Raw genomic sequence first — 25,537 nt, forward strand, 5'->3', positions numbered from 1 at the left:
GGTTTGAAGTGTGTCTACTTCAATGCCAGGAGTGTACGAAACAAGGTAGGGGAACTGGCAGCGTGGGTTGGTACCTGGGACTTCGATGTTGTGGCCATTTCGGAGACATGGATAGAGCAGGGACAGGAATGGATGTTGCAGGTTCCGGGGTTTAGGTGTTTTAGTAAGCTCAGAGAAGGAGGCAAAAGAGGGGGAGGTGTGGCGCTGCTAGTCAAGAGCAGTATTACGGTGGCGGAGAGGATGCTAGATGGGGACTCTTCTTCCGAGGTAGTATTGGCTGAAGTTAGAAACAGGAAAGGAGAGGTCACCCTGTTGGGAGTTTTTTATAGGCCTCCTAATAGTTCTAGGGATGTAGAGGAAAGGATGGCGAAGATGATTCTGGATATGAGCGAAAGTAACAGGGTAGTTATTATGGGAGACTTTAACTTTCCAAATATTGAATGGAAAAGATATAGTTCGAGTACAATAGATGGGTCGTTTTTTGTACAGTGTGTGCAGGAGGGTTTCCTGAAACAATATGTTGACAGGCCAACAAGAGGCGAGGCCACGTTGGATTTGGTTTTGGGTAATGAACCAGGCCAGGTGTTGGATTTGGAGGTAGGAGAGCACTTTGGGGACAGTGACCACAATTCGGTGACGTTTACGTTAATGATGGAAAGGGATAAGTATACACCGCAGGGCAAGAGTTATAGCTGGGGGAAGGGCAATTATGATGCCATTAGACGTGACTTGGGGGGGATAAGGTGGAGAAGTAGGTTGCAAGTGTTGGGCACACTGGATAAGTGGGGCTTGTTCAAGGATCAGCTACTGCGTGTTCTTGATAAGTATGTACCGGTCAGACAGGGAGGAAGGCGTCGAGCGAGGGAACCGTGGTTTACCAAGGAAGTGGAATCTCTTGTTAAGAGGAAGAAGAAGGCCTATGTGAAGATGAAGTGTGAAGTTTCGGTTGGGGCGATGGATAGTTACAAGGTAGCGAGGAAGGATCTAAAGAGAGAGCTAAGACGAGCAAGGAGGGGACATGAGAAGTATTTGGCAGGAAGGATCAAGGAAAACCCAAAAGCTTTCTATAGGTATGTCAGGAATAAGCGAATGACTAGGGAAAGAGTAGGACCAGTCAAGGACAGGGATGGGAAATTGTGTGTGGAGTCTGAAGAGATAGGCGAGATACTAAATGAATATTTTTCGTCAGTATTCACTCAGGAAAAAGATAATGTTGTGGAGGAGAATGCTGAGCCCCAGGCTAATAGAATAGATGGCATTGAGGTACGTAGGGAAGAGGTGTTGGCAATTCTGGACAGGCTGAAAATAGATAAGTCCCCGGGACCTGATGGGATTTATCCTAGGATTCTATGGGAGGCCAGGGAAGAGATTGCTGGACCTTTGGCTTTGATTTTTATGTCATCATTGGCTACAGGAATAGTGCCAGAGGACTGGAGGACAGCAAATGTGGTCCCTTTGTTCAAAAAGGGGAGCAGAGACAACCCCGGCAACTATAGACCGGTGAGCCTCACGTCTGTAGTGGGTAAAGTCTTGGAGGGGATTATAAGGGACAAGATTTATAATCATCTAGATAGGAATAATATGATCAGGGATAGTCAGCATGGCTTTGTGAAGGGTAGGTCATGCCTCACAAACCTTATTGAGTTCTTTGAGAAGGTGACTGAACAGGTAGACGAGGGTAGAGCAGTTGATGTGGTGTATATGGATTTCAGCAAAGCGTTTGATAAGGTTCCCCACGGTAGGCTATTGCAAAAAATACGGAGGCTGGGGATTGAGGGTGATTTAGAGATGTGGATCAGAAATTGGCTAGCTGAAAGAAGACAGAGGGTGGTGGTTGATGGGAAATGTTCAGAATGGAGTTCAGTTACAAGTGGCGTACCACAAGGATCTGTTCTGGGGCCGTTGCTGTTTGTCATTTTTATCAATGACCTAGAGGAGGGCGCAGAAGGGTGGGTGAGTAAATTTGCAGACGACACTAAAGTCGGTGGTGTTGTCGACAGTGTGGAAGGATGTAGCAGGTTACAGAGGGACATAGATAAGCTGCAGAGCTGGGCTGAGAGGTGGCAAATGGAGTTTAATGTAGAGAAGTGTGAGGTGATTCACTTTGGAAGGAATAACAGGAATGCGGAATATTTGGCTAATGGTAAAGTTCTTGGAAGTGTGGATGAGCAGAGGGATCTAGGTGTCCATGTACATAGATCCCTGAAAGTTGCCACCCAGGTTGATAGGGTTGTGAAGAAGGCCTATGGAGTGTTGGCCTTTATTGGTAGAGGGATTGAGTTCCGGAGCCATGAGGTCATGTTGCAGCTGTACAAAACTCTGGTACGGCCGCATTTGGAGTATTGCGTACAGTTCTGGTCACCGCATTATAGGAAGGACGTGGAAGCTTTGGAGCGGGTGCAGAGGAGATTTACCAGGATGTTGCCTGGTATGGAGGGAAAATCTTATGAGGAAAGGCTGATGGACTTGAGGTTGTTTTCGTTAGAGAGAAGAAGGTTAAGAGGAGACTTAATAGAGGCAGACAAAATGATCAGGGGGTTAGATAGGGTGGACAGTGAGAGCCTTCTCCCGCGGATGGAAATGGCTAGCACGAGGGGACATAGCTTTAAACTGAGGGGTAATAGATATAGGACAGAGGTCAGAGGTAGGTTCTTTACGCAAAAAGTGGTGAGGCCGTGGAATGCCCTACCTGCAACAGTAGTGAACTCACCAACATTGAGGGCATTTAAAAGTTTATTGGATAAGCATATGGATGATAATGGCATAGTGTAGGTTAGATGGCTTTTGTTTCGGTGCAACATCGTGGGCCGAAGGGCCTGAACTGCGCTGTATCGTTGTATGTTCTATATGTTCTACTGTGTGTGGAATTGACTGGTTAAAATATTATCTGGACTCTTTGAATGCTGAAAATCGTAACAAGGTTAAGGAATTTGAAAGTTCCACAAGTTTCAGGTTTGGGGATGATAATACTCTGAATACTCTGTGGGCTTGGGTAGGGTGCTCTTTCAAAGAGCCGGTGCAGACTCAATGGGCCGAATGGCCTCCTTCTGCACAATAAATTCTATGATTCTATGAAGTCGCTGAAAAAGTCGGGACACTATTCTATTCCAATACTGACAAATAATATTTAAGGTGCAGTTGTTAAGGATGTGTTATTGGCAGCTGGAAATGGGACTTTAGCTGATAAAAAGTGTGTTGTATTAAAACTGCATAGGCAATTTGCGCATCCGTCTCCTCGGAGGCTGAAAAATGTATTAATAGATGCAGGGATAAGGGATGAAGACTATACTAAACTGATAGAAATGGTTAGTGATCGCTGTGAAGTTTGTAGGAAGTACAGAAGGCCACCATCACGACCAAAAGTAACTCTACCTTTGGCCAGGGATTTTAACGACATTGTGGCCATGGACCTTAAGATCTGGGGTAAAGCTAACAATACATTTATTTTACATTTTGTAGATTAGCAATCAGAGTTAGTCAATCAATGATTGTACGAAGTAAAGAAACAAGAGTAATTCTGGATCAGATCGTGGAAAAAATGGACAGGGACAGGAATGGGCCCACCGGCAAAATTCCTCACAGACAACGGGGGAGAATTTGCGAATGATGAGTTTCGGAAAACCTAAATATCACAGTTATGAATACGGCTGCAGAAAGCCTATTTAGTAATGGTGTGTCTGAAAGAAACCATGCAGTAATAGATGACATACTCCAGAAAATGTTGGCAGATAGACCAAATTGCAAGTTAAATTCAGCCTTAGCATGGGCGGTACATGCAAAATATCTGTTGCAGATTGTTGGGGGCTATAGTAGTGTTTGGTAGAAATCCTAAAATTCCATCCATTTTGGATGACCAACCTCCAGCTTGGGAAGGGACTACAATTAGCTCTGCCTTTGCTGAGCATTTAAATGCATTACATAGCAGTCGAAAAGCTTTTTATGAGGTAGGAGTCTCTGAAAGAATTTTCAGAGCTTGAAGAAATGCCGTTTTTAAGCAATACCATAGTATACTATAAGAGACACAATTTGAATGAATGGAAAGGCCCAGGGAAGATCATAGGCATAGATGGCAAAACAATTATTTTGCAACATGGCAATAGACTGTTAGGGTACATTCATCAAAGAACAAAGAAAGGTACAGCACAGGAACAGGCCCTTCGGCCCTCCAAGCCTGTGCCGACCATGCTGCCCGTCTAAACTAAAATCTTCTGCACTTCCGGAGTCCGTATCCCTCTATTCCCATCCTATTCATGTATTTGTCAAGGTGCCCCTTAAATGTCACTATCGTCCCTACTTCCACCACCTCCTCCGGCAGCGAGTTCCAGGCACCCACTACCCTCTGTGTAAAAAAGCTTGCCTCGTACATCGCCTCTAAACCTTGCCCCTCGCACCTTAAACCTATGCCCCCTCGTAATTGACCCCTCTACCCTGGGGAAAAGCCTCTGACTATCCACTCTGTCTATGCCCCTCATAATTTTGTAGACTTCTATCAGGTCGCCCCTCAACCTCCTTCGTTCCAGTGAGAACAAACTGAGTTTATTCAACCGCTCCTCATAGCTAATGCTCTCCATACCAGGCAACATCCTGGTAAATCTCTTCTGCACCCTCTCTAAAGCCTCCACATCCTTCTGGTAGTGTGGCGACCAGAATTGAACACTATATTCCAAGTGTGATCTAACTAAGGTTCTATACAGCTGCAACATGACTTGCCAATTTTTATACTCAATGCCCCGGCCAATGAAGGCAAGCATGCCGTATGCCTTCTTGACTACCTTCTCCACCTGTGTTGCCCCGTTCAGTGACCTGTGGACCTGTACACCAAGATCTCTCTGACTGTCAATACTCTTGAGGGTTATACCATTCACTGTATATTACCTACGTGCATTCGACCTTCCAAAATGCATTATCTCACATTTGTCTGGATTAAACTCCATCAAGGATAATGGAATAATAGGCACAGATTACAAATTTTCAAATTTAGACCGAGTAGACAGAAATGTGAGGCACCAGGGTCATTTGTTACGCACATGTTACAGAATCACGAGGACCAGTTAACCGAGAGTTTCTGTAGAGGAACTCAATACTTCTGATGAATTAGAACAGGCCATTTTTCCGATAGGACAACTACCAAAAGTTGTTGCAAAAGTGACATACTTGCCTGAAGGGTCTCGTCGATGGAAGGATGCAACTGTTGTTAGTCGAGCAGGGAAGACCACTGAAAAGTATAAACATTGGTTGAATGTACAGCATTCAGGGGAGGGTGTCAAGACAATGGATTGGGAACACAAAATTCCAAAATGGAGGGCACAGAAACGCAGTGCCAGTTCAGATAGTACATCGGATTCTGAACATGTTCGCAGGAAAAGTTTGAGAACTATTGAAAGGACATCCCACAGCGTAAGGGAAAGATCAAGCAGTAGCAGCACAGAATGAGATACCAGACGGGATAGGGGATGTAATTTGTCAAGGAGTCGGAACATGGATAAAACTATGAATGCTACTAGGAGTAGAAGCCCACATGCACATGAGATTTTGGTGGCCTCCAAGCAATTGGATGAAAAAGTTATCAAAGATGCCAAACAGCAAGAACTGCATAGTTGGAGTGAATTTGGGGTGCACACGGAAGTACCAGATAGAGGACAAAGAGCTCTATCTCACAGATGGATTTGCATGGAAAAGGTTCTTCCAGATGGAACTTATAAGGCAAAGGCCAGGCTTGTGGCAAGGGGATTTGAAGAAAACTTAGAAGATCAGGCATTAAGGGTAGGTTCGCCTACGGCAGGAAAGGTTATTTTAAAAATCTTCTTGGCTCTATTAGCCACAAAGGCATGGGAATGCAAATCTATGGATATAAAAGCTGCCTTTTTGCAGGGGCAGCAGCTTCAGAGAGACATTTTCTCCGTCCTCCTAAAGAGGTAGCTGACCCAGAAGGGGTATTCTGGAAGTTGAACAAATATATATATGGATTAAATGATGCTTCTAGGGTCTGGTATTTTTTGGTAAGGTCAGTTTTGTTAAAGTTAGGCTGTTGCCAGTTGAAAGCAGATCCAGCAATGTTTTACTGGCACCATGAGGGAAATCTTTCTGGCATGTCAATGATTTTTTGTGGGGTGGGACTAGTGATTTCAAGGCTATTGTAATCTCTGGTTTGAGGAAAGAATTCAGGGTTGGAAGTCAGGCTTCCGGTGCATTTAAATATATTGGACTGGAAATCGGACAAACTAAGTTACGGGCAACTTTACGTCAACAATCTTATTTGGAGAGCATCAGCCCAATGTCAGTTAGTCGCAGTCGGGTTTCACAAAAAGATGCAGTGGTTTCAAAGATGGAAGAAGAGCAACTGCAAAGTTTAATTGGGCAACTGAATTGGTTAGGTAGACAGACTGGACCGGACGTTAGTTTTGATGTCATAGAGTTGAGTACAAAAATGAATGATTTGTAAGTGGAAGACATAATGAGTGCAAATAAATGTTTGGTCAAACTAAAAATGCAGGAGTGTGTTTTGAGGTTCCCGGTTTTAGGTGATCTGATGCACTTGAAACTCATAGTTTATCGTGACGCGTCCCATGCAAATATATGTGATGGGATTTCAAGCGCAGGAGGTTTCATAATTTTCCTTCTGGGGGAGAATGGTAAATGTTGCCCTCTTGTGTGGGAAACAAAGAAAATAAGGAGAGTGGTCAAAAGCACTTTGGCTGCTGAGACTTTAAGCTTTGTTGGAGGTGGTGGATGTTAGATGTTTAGCTGCTGTTGTATAAAGAGTCAAAAGTTCTTCTCCTTTTCACAAACACCTTTATTTCACTTTAACAGACTACACAAAACTCTATCTTCACATAACCTGACACAAAGGCCACCTGAAGCCTCTTTACATATCAATGTCACTTATTGGATACTTAACATAAATGAACGACTAATTGGTATGTCTCTTAACCCATTGCTTAACAGTCTTCCCTTCCTTGTAGAAAAAAAAATTAGGTGAAAACAAAATTACAAGAAACTCAAAAAACACACGCAATTTCCCAACATCTCTTTTTTTTTCATTTTGTTTTGGAAGAAAAAACAAACAAACAGGCGCCCTTCATTAACAATATCCAAAGGTTTCTGTGAGCCAGCCCCTCTTTTTGTAAAACAGTCTGACAATTGATAGCTACTGTCGACCCATTTAATTTTTGATATTTCGCCTCTGTCCAACATCTGCTTCAAACTTGCGATGTCTATCCTTCACCTTTTTTCATTGACACTTTTTGTAGAGTGCACGTTTTCCCATAGGGATTTATTATCAATGCATTTAAATGCTCAGCAAAGGCAGAGCTAATTGAAGTCCCTTCCCAAGCTGGAGGCTGGTCATCTAAAATGGATGGAATTTTAGGATTTCTCCCAAACACTAATTGATAGGGACTATAGCCCCCAAACATCTGCAATGAATTATTTGCACGTACCGCCCATGCTAAAGCTGAGTTTAGCTTGCAGTTTGGCCTATCTGCCAAAAATGTTCGGAGCATGACATCTATTACCGCATGGTTTCTTACACACACCATTACTAAATGGGCTTTCAGTAGCCGTATTCATAACTGTGATATTCACGTTTTCACACATATCCCTAATCTCATCATTCGCAAATTCTCCCCCATTGTCCGGAAGGAATTTTGCTGGTGGGCCCATTCCTGTACTGATTCATTTTTCCACGATTTGATTCAGAATTACTCTTTTCTTTACTTCGTACAATCGTTGATTGACTAAATCTGGTTGCTAAATCTACAAAATGCAAAATAAATATATTATTGGCTTTACCCGGGTGGAACAAACCATTACAAGGGGACATAAATTTAAGGTGAAAGGTGGAAGATATAGGAGGGATATCAGAGGTAGGTTCTTTACCCAGAGAGTAGTGGGGGCATGGAATGCACTGCCTGTGGAAGTAGTTGAGTCGGAAACATTAGGGACCTTCAAGCAGCTATTGGATAGGTACATGGATTATGATAAAATGATATAGTGTAGATTTATTTGTTCTTAAGGGCAGCACGGTAGCATTGTGGATAGCACAATTACTTCACAGCTCCAGGGTCCCAGGTTCGATTCCGGCTTGGGTCACTGTCTGTGCGGAGTCTGCACGTCCTCCCCGTGTCTGCGTGGGTTTCCTCCGGGTGCTCCGGTTTCCTCCCACAGTCCAAAGATGTGCAGGTTAGGTGAATTGGCCAATGATAAATTGCCCTTAATGTCCAAAATTGCCCTTGGTGTTGGGTGGAGGTGTTGAGTTTGGGTAGGGTGCTCTTTCCAAGAGCCGGTGCAGACTCTAAAAGGGCCGAATGGCCTCCTTCTGCACTGTAAATTCAATGATAATCTATGATTAATCTAGGACAAAGGTTCGGCACAACATCGTGGGCCGAAGGGCCTGTTCTGTGCTGTATTTTCTATGTTCTATGTTCTATCCCAGATCTTAAGGTCCATGGCCACAATGTCGTTAAAATCCCTGGCCAAAGGTAAGGTTACTGTCGGTTGGACTGGTGTCCTTCTGTACTTCCTACAAACTTCACAGCGATCATCCCTGCATCTTTTAATACATTTTTCAGCCTCCGAGGAGACGGATGCGCAAATTCCCTGTGCAGTTTCAATACAACAAGCTTTTTATCAGCTAAAGTCCCATTTTCAACTGCCATTAACACATCCTTAACAACTGTACTTGAAATATTATTTGTCAGTAATGGAATACAATAGTGTACCGACTGTGTAAATTGTAAGTCCACCGTTCTTCCAAAAACTGTTGCCTTATCCTATTCCATATCCAGTTTCAAGTGTGATTTCTTCATCGATGGTCTGCTCAGGAGCAAAGGTCTCACTTGATACAACATCCGTGCTAATGAAATTATTCACTCCGGCAATATTGAAAAGGATCACCACTCTTTTCAGCGATTCCAGAGTATTATCCCCAAACCTGAAACTTGTGGAACTTTCAAATTCCTTAACCTTGTTACGATTTTCAGCATTCAAAGATAATATTTTAACCAGTCAATTCCACACACAGTAGATGTGCAGCCACTGTCGAATACAGCACAATTGAAGGATTCTGCAACCAACACCCTCATTACCGGCGTAAAACTGCTTGTTAATAGGACAATGCCTTCTTTCTGGTCACTATCTTTTTCCTCTTCTGGCTCTCCCGTGTCATATAAAAGAACAAAGAACAAAGAAAAGTACCGCACAGGAACAGGCCCTTTGGCCCTCCAAGCCCGTGTCGACCATGCTGCCCGTCTAAACTAAAATCTTCTACACTTCCTGGGTCCGTATCCCTCTATTCCCATCCTATTCATGTATTTGTCCAGATGCCCCTTAAATGTGACTAACGTCCCTGCTTCCACAACCTTCTCCGGCAGTGTGTTCCAGGCACCCACTACCCTCTGTAAAAAACTTGCCTCGTACATCTACTCTAAACCTTGCCGCTCGTACCTTAAACCTGTGCCCCCTAGTATTTGACCCCTCTACCCTGGGGAAAAGCCTCTGACTATCCACTCTGTCTATGCCCCTCATAATTTTGTAGACCTCTATCAGGTTGCCCCTCAACCTCCATCGTTCCAGTGACAACGAACCGAGTTTATTCAATCGCTCCTCATAGCTAATGCCCTCCATACCAGGCAACATCCTGGTAAATCTCTTCTGCACCCTCCACAAAGCCTCCACATCCTTCTGGTAGTGTGGCGACCAGAATTGGACACGATATTCCAAGTGTGGCCGAACTAAGATTCTATACAGCTGCAACATGACTTTCCAATTCTTATACTCAAATGCCCCGGCCAATTAAGGCAAGCATGCCGTATGCCTTCTTGACTACCTTCTCCACCTGTGTTGCTCCTTTCACTGACCTGTGGACCTGTACACCGAGATCTCTCTGACTTTCAATACTCTTGAGGGTTCTACCATTCACTGCATATGTCGTTTCAAACACTATTGTATTGTGTTGGACAGTTGAAAGCATAATGGTATTGAGAGTCACATCAAAAACATCGATTTATCATATCCCGGGCATTTCTGCGATTCATCTTCCTATTGTCGGTTCGAATTGGGTTTCTGTCTTCATAATTTCTGGTTCCCGATCTCCTTCTATACTCTTGGAACCTATTTGTAGCTGTGCGATTTTGCCATCCTGTTAGTAGTGTGTCTTCCATATTCTGCTTTGTTGCAGACTGACCTATTTGTGTCATCAGAGCCATCGGAATCGAATGTTCCCCCAGAAACTTTTTAAAGCTTCTGATAGAATAAGGTATCCTTATCCGCAAACTGAACTCCTGTCAAAACCAGGAGCCTTTCAATGTTGCTCACTTTAGCACAGTCAAGTAATTTAAAGGCCAACACAGACTGTGGATATTCCAGGTTGTGTATCTGCAGCCTTTTATATAGTCTGCCAGATTCCATTATATAGTCTTCCATGAAGAATTCCTCTATTTTCCGGAACCTATCAAAATCCGACCATGCTTCATCCGCACTTAGCAAGTTATCCTTTTTATAACTTTGCTTCGGATTTTACTGTCATAAGGTAGAGAAAGAGCCAATGCCATACCTTGTTTTCTCTTTCCCAAGGCAGTATGATCCCAAGGGATCGTACGATCCCCTTTCAGAAAATATGGAGGGGGTAGTCTTTTCCGGCCATCTTTATCCTAGATCCAGCCATATATCTTTTTTTTTCTTCTCACCCACTCCTTGGTTTTGTCTGAAAACGTTGTATCTTTCAACCCTTCACATTTGCACAGCAACCGTCCTCTGCTACCATTTGTTAGACATTTAGCTGCTGTAGGAGAAAGAGTCAAAGTTCTTCTCCTTTTCACAAAAACCTTTATTTCACTTTAACAGACTCTGCACAAAATTTTATCTTCACATCACCTGACACAAAGGCCACTTGCAGCCTTTTTACATATCCGTGTCAATTATTGGATACTTAACATAAATGAGAACTAATTGGAATGTCTCTTAACCCATTACGTAACAGTGGATATGGCCTTTTATATATCTCAGATATTGACAGACATTTTTGGATTAGGAGATTTGGATAACATACCCATTGAGTGTCACATTGATAATAAATCCCTGTGGGAAAATGTGCACTCTACAAAAAGTGTCAATGAGAAAAGGCTAAGGATAGACATCGCAAGTTTAAACCAGGTATTGGACAGAGGGGAGATAGCAAAAATTAAATGTGTCGACAGTAGCTATGAATTATCTGACTGTTTAAAGAAAAGAGGGGCTAGTTCACAGAAACTTTTGGATATTGCTAATGAAGGGCACCTGTTTCTGTGACTGTTTGTTTTGGGGGGTTTTTCCTTCCAAAAATGAAAAAAAAGTGAGGGGGGAAATTGCGTGTGTTTTTGAGTTTCTTGTAATTTTGTTTTCACCAAATTATTATTTTTTCTCCAAGGAAGGGGAGACAGTTAAGGAATGAGTTAAGAAACATTCCAATCATATGTCTCATTGGACCAATAATTGGCACTGATATGTAAAGAGGCCACAGCTGGCCTTGGGAGCATGTGATGTAATGAAAGAGTTTGGTGCTGAGTGTGTTCAAAGGAAAAAGAAAGGCTTTTGGGAAAAGGAGCAGAACTCTTGAGTCTTGAATCAACCGCAGCCAGAGGCTAACACCGATCACCGCCCGCGGCGGCTCACCAGCTCTAGGCTTCTGGCTCGGACCTATGTGCTCTGTCAACTTCAGGCGCCATATCTAGCACCCCTTCATCACGAGTCCCGCCGACATCTTCGAGACGTACCTCGTGGCACTCACAGCTTCCACTCCTTACGGTAGACATTGGTCAATGGCAGCAGCAACTGGGGGGGGGGGGGGGGTGGTTTACTTTATTTCTGTTTCTATTATTTACACTGGAGGGTCCAGGGGGTTGTATATACCTGCTGTGTTAAGTCGGGGTGTTAATGTTAATTTATTATTTATGTACAGGTGGGAGGTGGGGAGGGAGGGTTGCTTTTCTAGACCGTGTTTTGTACTTAACCCTGTAGGGTTCCTTTTTCATTTTGTTATTGATATTTTATGAAAACCTTAATAAAAATTATTTTTAAAAAACCCAAAAACTTCCACTCCTTCAGGGGGGCCCATTATTTGCAGGTTCTGTCTTCTACATAGATACATCGAAGATAGGAGCAGGAGGATGTCTTTTGGCCCTTCAAGCCTGCTCCGCCATTCATCACAATCTAGCTGCCTCTTGAATATATTCAATGTTTTAGCATCAACTACTTGCTGTGATAATGAATTCCACAGGCTCTTTGGGTGAAGAAATATCTCATTATCTCTGTCCGAAATGGTTTGCCGTGAATCCTCAGACTGCGATCTCTGGTTCTGGACACACCCATCAGTGGTAACATCTTCCCTGCATCTACCATGGAAAGTCACGTTAGAATTTTACAAGTCTCTATGAGATCCTCCCTCATTCTTCTGAACTCCAGCAAGAACAATCCCAACCTAGTTAATCTTTACTCATATGACAGTCCCGCCATCCCTGGAATCAGTCTAGTAAACCTTCATTGCACTCCCTTGAGAACAAGAACATCCTTCCTCAGAGAAGGAGACCAAAACTCCACACGGTATTCCAGGTGTGGCCTCAAAGAACAAAGAACAAAGAAATGTACAGCACAGGAACAGGCCCTTCGGCCCTCCAAGCCCGTGCCGACCATGCTGCCCGAATAAACTACAATCTTCTACACTTCCTGGGTCCGTATCCCTCTATTCCCATCCGATTCATGTATTTGTCAAGATGCCCCTTAAATGTCACTTTCTTCCCTGCTTCCACCACCTCCCGCGGTAGCGAGTTCCAGGCACTCACCACCCTCTGCGTAAAAAACTTACCTCGTACATCTACTCTAAACCTTGCCCCTCTCACCTTAAACCTATGCCCCCTAGTAATTGACCCCTCTACCCTGGGGAAAAGCCTCTGACTATCCACTCTGTCTATGCCCCTCATAATTTTGTATACCTCTATCAGGCCTCCCCTCAACCTCCTTCGTTCCAGTGAGAACAAACCGAGTTTATTCAACCGCTCCTCATAGCTAATGCCCTCCATACCAGGCAACATTCTGGTAAATCTCTTCTGCACCCTCTCTAAAGCCTCCACATCCTTCTGGTAGTGTGGCGACCAGAATTGAACACTATACTCCAAGTGTGGCCTAACTAAGGTTCTATACAGCTGCAACATGACTTGCCAATTCTTATACTCAATGCCCCGGCCAATGAAGGCAAGCATGCCGTATGCCTTCTTGACTACCTTCTCCACCTGTGTTGCCCCTTTCAATGACCTGTGGACCTGTACTCCTAGATCTCTTTGACTTTCAATACTCTTGAGGGTTCTACCATTCACTGTATATTCCCTACCTTCCAAATGCATTACCTCACATTTGTCCGGATTAAACTCCATCTGCCATCTCTCCGCCCAAGTCTCCAAACAATCTAAATCCTGCTGTATCCTCCGACAGTCCTCATCGCTATCCGCAATTCCACCAACCTTTGTGTCGTCTGCAAACTTACTAATCAGACCAGTTACATTTTCCTCCAAATCATTTATATATACTACAAAGAGCAAAGGTCCCAGCACTGATCCCTGTGGAACACCACTGGTCACAGCCCTCCAATTAGAAAAGCATCCTTCCATTGCTACTCTCTGCCTTCTATGGCCTAGCCAGTTCTGTATCCACCTTGCCAGCTCACCCCTGATCCCGTGTGACTTCACCTTTTGTACTAGTCTACCATGAGGGACCTTGTCAAAGGCCTTACTGAAGTCCATATAGACAACATCCACTGCCCTACCTGCATCATCTTAGTGACCTCCTCGAAAAACTCTATCAAGTTAGTGAGACACGACCTTCCCTTCACAAAACCGTGCTGCCTCTCACTAATACGTCCATTTGCTTCCAAGTGGGAGTAGATCCTGTCTCGAAGAATTCTCTCCAGTAATTTCCCTACCACTGAAGTAAGGCTCACCGGCCTGTAGTTCCCGGGATTATCCTTGCTACCCTTCTTAAACAGAGGAACAACATTGGCTATTCTCCAGTCCTCCGGATCATCCCCTGAAGACAGCAAGGATCCAAAGATTTCTGTCAATGCCTCAGCAATTTCCTCTCCAGCCTCCTTCAGTATTCTGGGGTAGATCCCATCAGGCCCTGGGGACTCATCTACCTTAATATTTTTTAAGACACCCAACGCCTCGTCTTTTTGGATCTCAATGTGACCCAGGCTATCTACACACCCTTCTCCAGACTCAACATCTACCAATTTCTTCTCTTTGGTGAATACTGATACAAAGTATTCATTTAGTACCTCGCCCATTTCCTCTGGCTCCACACATAGATTCCCTTGCCTATCCTTCAGTGGGCCAACCCTTTCCCTGGCTACCCTCTTGCTTTTTATGTACGTGTAAAAAGCCTTGGGATTTTCCTTAACCCTATTTGCCAATGACTTTTCGTGACCCCTTCTAGCCCTCCTGACTCCTTGCTTAAGTTCCTTCCTACTTTCCTTATATTCCACGCAGGCTTCGTCTGTTCCCAGCCTTTTAGCCCTGACAAATGCCTCCTTTTTCTTTTTGACGAGGCCTACAATATCTCTCGTCATCCAAGGTTCCCGAAAATTGCCATATTTATCCTTCTTCCTCACAGGAACATGCCGGTCCTGAATTCCTTTCAACTGCCACTTGAAAGCCTCCCACATGTCAGATGTTGATTTGCCCTCAAACATCCGCCCCCAATCTATGTTCTTCAGTTCCCGCCTAATATTGTTATAATTAGCCTTCCCCCAATTTAGCACATTCATCCTAGGACCACGCTTATCCTTGTCCACCAGTACTTTAAAACTTACTGAATTGTGGTCACTGTTACCGAAATGCTCCCCTACTGAAACATCTACCACCTGGCCGGGCTCATTCCCCAATACCAGGTCCAGTACCGCCCCTTCCCTAGTTGGACTGTCTACATATTGTTTTAAGAAGCCCTCCTGGATGCTCCTTACAAACTCCGCCCCGTCTAAGCCCCTGGCACTAAGTGAGTCCCAGTCAATATTGGGGAAGTTGAAGTCTCCCATCACCCTGTTGTTTTTACTCTTTTCCAAAATCTGTCTACCTATCTCCTCTATCTCCCGCTGGCTGTTGGGAGGCCTGTAGTAAACCCCCAACATTGTGACTGCACCCTTCTTATTCCTGATCTCTACCCATATAGCCTCACTGCCCTCTGAGGTGTCCTCCCGCAGTACAGCTGTGATATTCTCCCGAACCAGTAGCGCAACTCCGCCTCCCCTTTTACATCCCCCTCTATCCCGCCTGAAACATCTAAATCCTGGAACGTTTAGCTGCCCTTCCCTCAACCAGGTCTCTGTAATGGCAACAACATCATAGTTCCAAGTACTAATCCAAGCTCTAAGTTCATCTGCCTTACCCGTAATACTTCTTGCATTAAAACATATGCACTTCAGGCCACCAGGCCCGCTGTGTTCAGCAACTTCTCCCTGTCTGCTCTGCCTCAGAGCCACACTGTCCCTATTCCCTAGTTCTCCCTCAATGCTCTCACCTTCTGACCTCTTGCTCCCGTGCCCACCCCCCTGCCATACTAGTTTAAACCCTCCCGTGTGACACTAGCAAACCTCGCGGCCAGGATATTTATGCCTCTCCGGTTTAGATGCAACCCGTCCTTCTTATACAGGTCACACCTGCCCCGGAAGAGCTCCCAGTGGTCCAGATAACGGAAACCCTCCCTACTACACCAGCTGTTTAGCCACCTGTTTAGCTGCTCTATCTTCCTTTTTCTAGCCTCACTGGCACGTGGCACAGGGAGTAATCCCGAGATTACAACCCTCGAGGTCCTGTCTTTTAACTTTCTGCCTAGCTCCCTGAACTCCTGCTGCAGGACCTCATGCCCCTTCCTGCCTATGTCGTTATTACCAATATGTACAACGACCTCTGCCTGTTTGCCCTCCCCCTTCAGGATGCCCTCTACCCGTTCGGAGACATCCTGGACCCTGGCACCAGGGAGGCAACATACCATCCTGGAGTCTCTTTCACGTCCACAGAAGCGCCTATCTGTGCCCCTGACTATAGAGTCCCCTATTACTGTTGTTCTTCTGCGCTTTGACCCTCCCTTCTGAACATCAGAGCCAGCCGTGGTGCCACTGCTCTGGCTGCTGCTGTTTTCCCCTGATAGGCTATCCCCCCCGACAGTATCCAAAGGGGTATACCTGTTCGAGAGGGGGACAACCACAGGGGATTCCTGCACTGCCTGCCTGCCCTTTCTGGTGGTCACCCATTTCTCTGCCTGCACCTTGGGTGTGACCACATTTACATAACTGCGATCTATGACGCTTTCCGCCACCTGCATGCTCCTAAGTGCATCCAATTGCTGCTCCAACCGAACCATGCGGTCTGTGAGGAGCTCCAGTTGGGTGCACTTTCTGCAGATGAAGCCATCCGGGACGCTGGAAGCCTCCCGGACCTGCCACATCTCACAGTCAGAGCACAGCACCCCTCTAACTGACATTGCGTCAATTAATTAAAATTAAAATTAAAAAAAAAATTTTTTAAATATTTTTTTTTAAATTTCAAAGTTACTGTTAACTATCTGTTTCCTAGCACTAGAATTCTAATAGAAATGCGAAAGCTAAATATAGTACTCTCCGATCTCTGGCTTAGATATCCCTCTAAATTACAATTAAGTAATTATGTTTAATTAGTTACCAATGCTTAATTTTTTTAATTTAGTGTAGATTCCCAACCAGCCACTCAGGCCATAGCCTTTCTGTGATGTCACTTCAGTTTCCCTCCGACACACACAATTTGAAAAAGGTATAAAAGTAAAAATGAGTAAAAATCACTTACTTCCCTTCTTACCCTCTGAGTGTCTTAGATGTTCTCAGGTTCGTTCCCTGACAGAGGCTGCTCCTCCTCCTCCGAATTATACAGGGCGTCACCAAGGCCCTGGAAATTGCAGCAACACATCCCTGCTTCTGTACTCGAAACCTCACACAATGAAGGCCAATAGACCATTAGCCTTCTTTACCGCCTGCTGTATCTGCATGCTTCCCTTCATGGACTGGTGCACAGGGACACCCAGGTCCCGCTGCACACTCCCCTCTCCCAATTTACAGCCATTCAGGTAGTTATCTGCCATCCTGTTTTTGCTTCCAAAGTGAATAACCTCACACGTATCCAAATTATACAAATCTGCCATTGACTTGCCCACTCGCCTAACCTGTCCAGATCATGCTGTCAGATCCCTGCATCCTCGTCACAGTTCACCCTCCCACCCAACTTGGTATCATCTGCAAATTTTGAGATTTTACATTTTGTTCCCTCTTCCAAATGATTAATATATATTGTGAATAGCTGGGGTCCCAGCACCGATCCCTGTAGTACCCAATTTGAAAAGGACCCATTAATTCCTACTCTTTGTTTCCTCCCTGCCAACCAGTTTTCCATCCACCTCAAACTTTTCCCCAATCCCATGCCCTTTAATTTTGCACAACAATCTCTTATGCAGGACTTTGTCAAGCGCCTTCTGAAAGTCCAAAATATACCACATCGACTGGCTCCCCCTTGTCAAGTATGTACTGGTTACATAGAACATAGTACAGAAGGAGGCCATTCGGCCCATCAAGTCTGCACCAACCTCACTTCCACCCTATCCCCGCAACCCACAGCAGGGGCATGGGAACCTGGATTGTAGTTTTAGGGTACGAGAGATTGAGAGTATAGAGGTCAGGAGCACAGAATTGACGTCGCAGGAGGGGGCCAGTGTTCAGGTAGGTGGTTTGAAGTGTGTCTACTTCAATGCCAGGAGTATACGAAATAAGGTCGGGGAACTGGCAGCATGGGTTGGTACCTGGGACTTCGATGTTGTGGCCATTTCGGAGACATGGATAGAGCAGGGACAGGAAAGGTTGTTGCAGGTTCCGGGGTTTAGGTGTTTTAGTAAGCTCAGAGAAGGAGGCAAAAGAGGGGGAGGTGTGGCGCTGCTAGTCAAAAACAGTATTACAGTGGCGGAGAGGATGCTAGATGGGGACTCATCTTCCGAGGTAGTATGGGCTGAGGTTAGAAACAGGAAAGGAGAGGTCACCCTGTTGGGAGTTTTCTATAGGCCTCCAAATAGTTCTAGGGATGTAGAGGAAAGGATGGCGAGGATGATCCTGGAGAAGAGCGAAAGTAACAGGGTAGTTATTATGGGAGACTTTAACTTTCCAAATATTGACTGGAAAAGATATAGTTCGAGTACATTAGATGGGTCGTTTTTTGTACAATGTGTGCAGGAGGGTTTCCTGACACAATATGTTGACAGGCCAACAAGAGGAGAGGCCACATTGGATTTGGTTTTGGGTAATGAACCAGGCCAGGTGTTAGATTTGGAGGTAGGTGAGCATTTTGGGGACAGTGACCACAATTCGGTGATGTTTACGTTAGTGATGGAAAGGGATAAGTATACCCCGCAGGGCAAGAGTTATAGCTGGGGGAAGGGCAATTATGATGCCATTAGACATGACTTGGGGGGGATAGGTTGGCGAAGTAGGCTGGAAGTGTTGGGCACACTGGCTATGTGGAGCTTGTTTAAGGAACAGCTACTGCGTGTTCTTGATAAGTACGTACCGGTCAGGCATGGAGGAAGGCGTCGAGCGAGGGAACCGTGGTTTACCAAAGAAGTGGAATCTCTCGTTAAGAGGAAGAAGGAGGCCTATGTGAAGATGAGGAGTGAAGTTTCAGTTGGGGCGCTTGATAGTTACAAGGTAGCGAGGAAGGATCTAAAGAGAGAGCTAAGACGAGCAAGGAGGGGACATGAGAAGTATTTGGCAGGTAGGATCAAGGAAAACCCAAAAGCTTTCTATAGGTATGTCAGGAATAAAAGAATGACTAGGGTAAGAGTCGGGCCAGTCAAGGACAGGGATGGGAAGTTGTGTGTGGAGTCTGAAGAGATAGGCGAGATACTAAATGAATATTTTTCATCAGTATTCACTCTGGAAAAAGATAATGTTGTGGAGGAGAATGCTGAGACCCAGGCTATTAGAATAGATGGCATTGAGGTACGTAGGGAAGAGGTGTTGGCAATTCTGGACAGGCTGAAAATAGATAAGTCCCCGGGGCCTGATGGGATTTATCCTAGGATTCTATGGGAAGCCAGGGAAGAGATTGCTGGGCCTTTGGCTTTGATTTTTATGTCATCATTGGCTACAGGAATAGTGCCAGAGGACTGGAGGATAACAAATGTGGTCCCTTTGTTCAAGAAGGGGAGTAGAGACAACCCCGGCAACTATAGACCAGTGAGCCTCACGTCTGTTGTGGGTAAAGTCTTGGAGGGGATTATAAGAGACAAGATTTATAATCATCTAGATAGGAATAATATGATTAGGGATAGTCAGCATGGCTTTGTGAAGGGTAGGTCATGCCTCACAAACCTTATCAAGTTCTTTGAGAAGGTGACTGAACAGGTAGACGAGGGTAGAGCAGTTGATGTGTATATGGATTTCAGTAAAGCGTTTGATAAGGTTTCCCACGGTAGGCTATTGCAGAAAATACGGAGGCAGGGAATTGAGGGTGATTTAGAGATGTGGATCAGAAATTGGCTAGCTGAAAGAAGACAGAGGGTGGTGGTTGATGGGAAATGTTCAGAATGGAGTTCAGTTACAAGTGGCGTATCACAAGGATCTGTTCTGGGGCCGTTGCTGTTTGTCATTTTTATCAATGACCTAGAGGAGGGCGCAGAAGGGTGGGTGAGTAAATTTGCAGACAACACTAAAGTCGGTGGTGTTGTCGACAGTGCGGAAGGATGTAGCAGGTTACAGAGGGACATAGATAAGCTGCAGAGCTGGGCTGAGAGGTGGCAAATGGAGTTTAATGTAGAGAAGTGTGAGGTGATTCACTTTGGAAGGAATAACAGGAATGCGGAATATTTGGCTAATGGTAAAGTTCTTGGAAGTGTGGATGAGCAGAGGGATCTAGGTGTCCATGTACATAGATCCCTGAAAGTTGCCACCCAGGTTGATAGGGTTGTGAAGAAGGCCTATGGAGTGTTGGCCTTTATTGGTAGAGGGATTGAGTTCCGGAGTCATGAGGCCATGTTGCAGCTGTACAAAACTCTGGTACAGCCGCATTTGGAGTATTGCGTACTGTTCTGGTCACCGCATTATAGGAAGGACGTGGAATCTTTGGAGCGGGTGCAGATGAGATTTACCAGGATGTTGCCTGGTATGGAGGGAAAATCTTATGAGGAAAGGCTGATGGACTTGAGGTTGTTTTCGTTAGAGAGAAGAAGGTTAAGAGGAGACTTAATAGAGGCATACAAAATGATCAGGGGGTTAGATAGGGTGGACAGTGAGAGCCTTCTCCCGTGACTGGAAATGGCTAGCACGAGGGGACATAGCCTTAAACTGAGGGGTAATCGATATAGGACAGAGGTCAGAGGTAGGTTCTTTACGCAAAGAGTGGTGAGGCCGTGGAATGCCCTACCTTCAACAGTAGTGAACTCGCCAACATTGAGGGCATTCAAAAGTTTATTGGATAAGCATATGGATGATAATGGCGTAGTGTAGGTTAGATGGCTTTTGTTTTTTGACTTCCCATGTCGGTGCAACATCGTGGGCCGAAGGACCTGTACTGCGCTGCACCGTTCTATGTTCTAACCCAATAACCCCTCCTAACCTTTTTGGTCACTAACGGCAATTTATCATGGCCAATCCACCTAACCTGCACGTCTTTGGACTGTGGAAGGAAACCGGAGCACCCGGAGGAAATCCATGCAGACAGGGGGAGAATGTGCAGACTCCGCACAGATAGTGACCCAGCGGACAATCGAAGCTGGGACCCTGGCGCTGTGAAGCCACAGTTATATCCACTTGTGCTACCGTACTGAATTCCAACAGATTTGTCAAGCATGATTTTCCCTTCATAAATCCATGCTGATTCTGACTGATCCTGCCACTGCTTTCTAAATGTTCCGCTATAAAGTCCTTGATAATGGATTCAAGAATTTTCCCCACTACCGATGTGAGGCTTACTGGTCTATAATTCCCAGCTTTCTCTCTACCTCCCTTTTTGAAAATCGGAGTGACGTGAGCTACCCTCCAATCTGCAGGGACTGTTCCAGAGTCGATAGAATCCCAGAAGATGACCACCAATGCATCCACTATTTCCAGAGCCACATCCTTAAGCACTCTGGGATGCAGATTCTCAGGCCCTGGGGATTTATCCGCCTTCAATCCCATCAATTTTTCCCAGCACCATTTCTCTGCTAATGTTGATCTCCCTCAGTTCTTCCCTCTCACTAAACCTTTCATTCTCCAACATTTCTGACATCTGATTTGTGTCCTCTTTTGTGAAGACAGAATCAAAGTATGTGTTCAATTGCTCAGCCATTTCTTTGTCCCTTATCCCTTTGTCCCTAGAGGCAATATTCTGCTCCTCCACCTTTTCCCTCAACGTTTTACAGAGGTCTCCTAGGAGCTCCGGCTCCAGAGCCACCACACGATCGCTGTGGTCCGAGATCACTCCTTCGAGACCCCGAATCTGTGACCCCTGCACCTCCAAACACCTCTCCACCCGTTCCAGAGAACTCTTCAGGGGTGCCACAGCTTCTTAGATGGCCTATGCGTGATCCTCATGCATTTCCTTTCTCTGCTGATGGAATTCCGCCTTGATAAAAGCCATCAGCTGCTGCATCTGGGCCATCCAGCTTGCATCAGCCCTTCCCCCGCCTGCATGCTTTAAGTGGCTGTTGCTGCTGCATTTAAACATTTTCTGCCGGGTCTGGTAACCAGCAGACATACTTCTCCTCCAACGTTCACCTATGCCTTTACATCAAAATTCCATCCTGTATTGGGGAAAAATAATTATTTTCTGTCCTTTAAGCAGGAGCTGCCATGTATGTGACTACTCACTCGATGGTCACAACCGGAAGTCCCGTTTGTGCAGCTTCCGGCACTGCTAGCCGGTCCTGGTGGTGGGCTCACAGCGCTCACAACCTCTGCCACCTGCGCCCAGGCCTGGTGTATGGCAACGGGTGGCAGCCTCCTTCCCACCCTGGGGACAGGGTGGCCCGGCTCTCCTCCACGCCATCAGCAGAGTCTCCAGCACCGCATCTGCGAACCGAGATGCTGCTCTTCATGCTGCCATCTTGTTGGTCAGGATGAGTGTGGGTGGAGTGTTGGTATGCGACAGTAGATTGTCAACCTCTCAAGAGGCAAACCTGACCCCGGCCAATCGGTCGGTCATTGTAATTGCTCGAGTTCCACATGATGCCGGTTCTAGACCATTTACCGATCATGGATTGCTCTGGGACCGGCACCACTTTTGTGGTTGCAGAAGTCCACCGATTCAGTCCTATCGCCAACCTTAGTCTCTGAAATGGAGAATCCGGCCCTGTGTTCTATCGCTGGAACTGAGTTGCATCTGATGGAGTGCAAATCAGGGAGTGGGCCACAATCTTTAGCTATGCAAATCTTTGCATGACGAAGCTTGCGAGGGGTTCACTAGGGAATCCGGCTATCGACCGCCATGATGAGTGGGAAGACGATACCGAGATCCTGTGGCAACGCCCCCCCGCAATGCAATTCAGCTCCCCCCCCCCACCTGCACAGCGATGATTGAGTCCGCTGCCTGGGAGTAAGGAACCTGAATATTTTCTCTCTCCTCTTTCTCTGCCAGATGATTTTAAGAGGCATTCTGGACAAATCTGTGAAAACTTTCTTGTTTAAGGGGTACAGACCTCCCCACCAGTATGGGGATGACGCCCCCCCCCCTGCGCCCCACCAGAGACTCCCTATAGTGATCCCCTATGTAAAGGGAGCCCCACAAAGAACCCCTACAGAGACTCCTAAATAAACATATCTCCACAGAGATCCGCTAAATAAAGAGACCCCAATCCCTGCAACCTTCAGCCCCAGCCTGTCTTGCAGAAAGACAGAAAGATTAACTGTCATAACAAAGGGTAAATGAGCAGTTTAAGGGCATGTAGGTCTATGTCTATATAGAGTGGCCATGGAGAGGATGTTTCCACTTGTAGGAAAAACTAGAAGCAGAGGACACAATCTCAGACTAAAGGGACAATCCTTTAAAACAGAGATGTGGAGGAATTTTGTCAGCTAGTGAAGAAATTCCTCCTCATCTCTGTTTTAAACGATTGCCAGTGATTCAGATAGTGAATCACTGAGTGTCTTCAAGACACAGATAGATAGGTTCTTGATTAATAAGGGGATCAGGGGTTATTGGGAGAATGGGGATGAAAAAAATATCAGCCATGATTGAATGGCGGAGCAGATTCGATGGGCCAAGTGGCTTAATTCTACTCCTATGTCTTATGGTCTTATGCCAGTTCCTAATCCCTCCCTAATAATTCGATGGGCCGAATGGCCTCCTTCTGCACTGTAAATTCTATGATCTATGATAATAGGTGATTAACACGCTTGCTACCCTACAACGAACAAGACATTTGGCAGCATGATGAAGTGGCTGTCACACATTTGGTGCTGCTGAGTCCTTAAACCCAAACTTCTGTCTGATTTCCTTCTGCACTCCCATACTTACACAGCCTAATGCTGTTAGGTAAAGGTGTGGATAGTGATTTTCTGCCCAACATCACCCCCAGCAGGATGTGATTTTAGTGTCTGAGTCACAGTGTCAAGAGTAGCTCTAATCTGAAACTTGCAATATATCAACAGTCAGGCTCAGTGTTGAAATTTGGGGCAGTTTTAAAGTTTTTTCAGTTTGATGAATTGATTGGAATTAACATTTTGTGTTTTTGTTTTAATTTCAGAAACTTGCTCCTTATAAACAGAAGACATCAGAAGTTTCAATGATTGTAACTGATACAGAAATGCTGGCCACCAAGAGTGCGTATATGTCAGTAAATTGTAAGTTCACCACCACATTTTATTGGCATTCATCATTGGAAATTAAAGATTTAAAGTTCTGATCGCTGCCTGCGCCCCTTAAACAAGAAAGTCTTCACAGATTTGTCCAGAATGCCTCTTAAAATCATCTGGCAGAGAAAGAGGAGAGAGAAGGTATTCAGGGTCCTTACTCGCTGGCTTTCCTCACAGAACTGAACAAAAGATAGCAGTCTCCAGAAATCCATATTCTTTCCTGAAAGTTTCTGACTGGCTTCACCAGGCCCCGATAGGAAAAGGCTGAAAATTCTACATACACTGTTTGGCTGCTTGTCAAGGTTCTGCCACAGAACCTGAAGGGGGTGTTTTATGACTAGCTCATCAGAATGGGGAGGAGGGGCGGGCGGGGGTTCCAGTATCCAAAGGCTGCAATTTAAACAGAAGTCACAAAGGGTGCAGGAAATTTGTAGTAGCTAACCAGAAGAATATAAATCAGATCAGGCACTCAGTCGGGCATCAAAAGGGAACACAGGACAGACAGACCATATCTTAACAGCAGCCCTGTGTCAGTGAATGAGCAGGACTATGTCAGCGGAGAGGCAGCACTGTGTCAGCGGAAGGGTGCCACTGAGTCATTGAGTGACAAGCACTGTCAGCGAAAGGGCACTACTGTGTCAGTTAATGAGCAACACCATGTCAACGGAGGGGCAGATCTGTGTCAGCGAAAGAGCAGCACTAGGTCAGTGAATGAGCGGCACTTACGGACAGAGGCTAAAAACAGGCTTTTAGAGTTGGCAAAAACATTGCAGTTAACATTACATGACAACATGCGAAAATATGAGGTAATTATGGCAGTGGCTCAGCATTTAAAATTGCCTGAGATACAGTTTGTCTTATTGGAAATGGCAAAAATTCAGTTACAAATTAAACAAATGGTATATAAGAAAGAATTAAAGCAGCTTGAGTATGAAAGAGAGAGAGGGAAAAGAAAGAAGATAGAGAGGAATAAGAAAAAGAGAGAGAAGAAAGGAAAAGAGAAAGAATAGCCCTAGCAGAAAAAAAAGGAAGGGAAAGGGAGATACAGATCAGGGAAAAAGATAAAGAGAGAGAGTTTGAACTTCAGAAAATGGCCATGAAACATAAAATCATAGAATTTGCAGTGCAGAAGGAGGCCATTCGAGTCTGCACCAGCTCTTTGAAAGAGCACCCTACCCAAGCCCACACCTCCACCGTATCCCCATAACCCAGTAACCACACCCAACACAAGGGCAATTTTGGACACTAAGGGGCAATTCAGCATGGCCAATCCACCTAACCTGCATATCTTTGGACTGTGGGAGGAAACCGGAGTACCTGGAGTAAACCCACGCACACACGGGGAGAACATGCAGACTCCGCACAGACAGTGACCCAATCCGGGAATCGAACCTGGGACCCTGGAGCTGTGAAGCAATTGTGCTAACCACTATGCTACCGTGCTGCCATGACAGTCAGTTAAAATTGGCGGACGTAAAGGGACAGGTACAGTTGGAGGATAGTGATGAGGATAGTGAGAAAGAGCGTCATAGTCGAAGGCTTGGTGAGGATCTATTTAAATATGTCCACGCAGTGCCAAGGTTTGATGAGAAGGAGGTAGAAGCCTTTTTCAATTCATTTGAGAAGGTAGCTAAACAAATGAAATGGTATTACTGATTCAAGCAAAGCTGG

The 25,537-nt window shown here is 45.3% G+C and overlaps 1 protein-coding gene across 1 annotated transcript in view; it reads left to right on the forward strand.

Annotated features, from left to right (window-relative positions):
- Positions 1 to 25,537, forward strand: part of LOC140428891 (synaptonemal complex protein 2-like) — a 573,438-nt gene that overhangs the window by 438,394 nt on the left and 109,507 nt on the right. Inside the window, exon 14 of the mRNA XM_072515538.1 lies at positions 23,758 to 23,854. Coding sequence (XP_072371639.1) covers positions 23,758 to 23,854 — 97 coding nt within the window. The remainder of the gene's footprint in view (positions 1 to 23,757; positions 23,855 to 25,537) is intronic.

The sequence above is a fragment of the Scyliorhinus torazame genome, chromosome 8, assembly GCF_047496885.1.
Source record: "Scyliorhinus torazame isolate Kashiwa2021f chromosome 8, sScyTor2.1, whole genome shotgun sequence".
Classification (NCBI taxonomy): domain Eukaryota; kingdom Metazoa; phylum Chordata; class Chondrichthyes; order Carcharhiniformes; family Scyliorhinidae; genus Scyliorhinus; species Scyliorhinus torazame.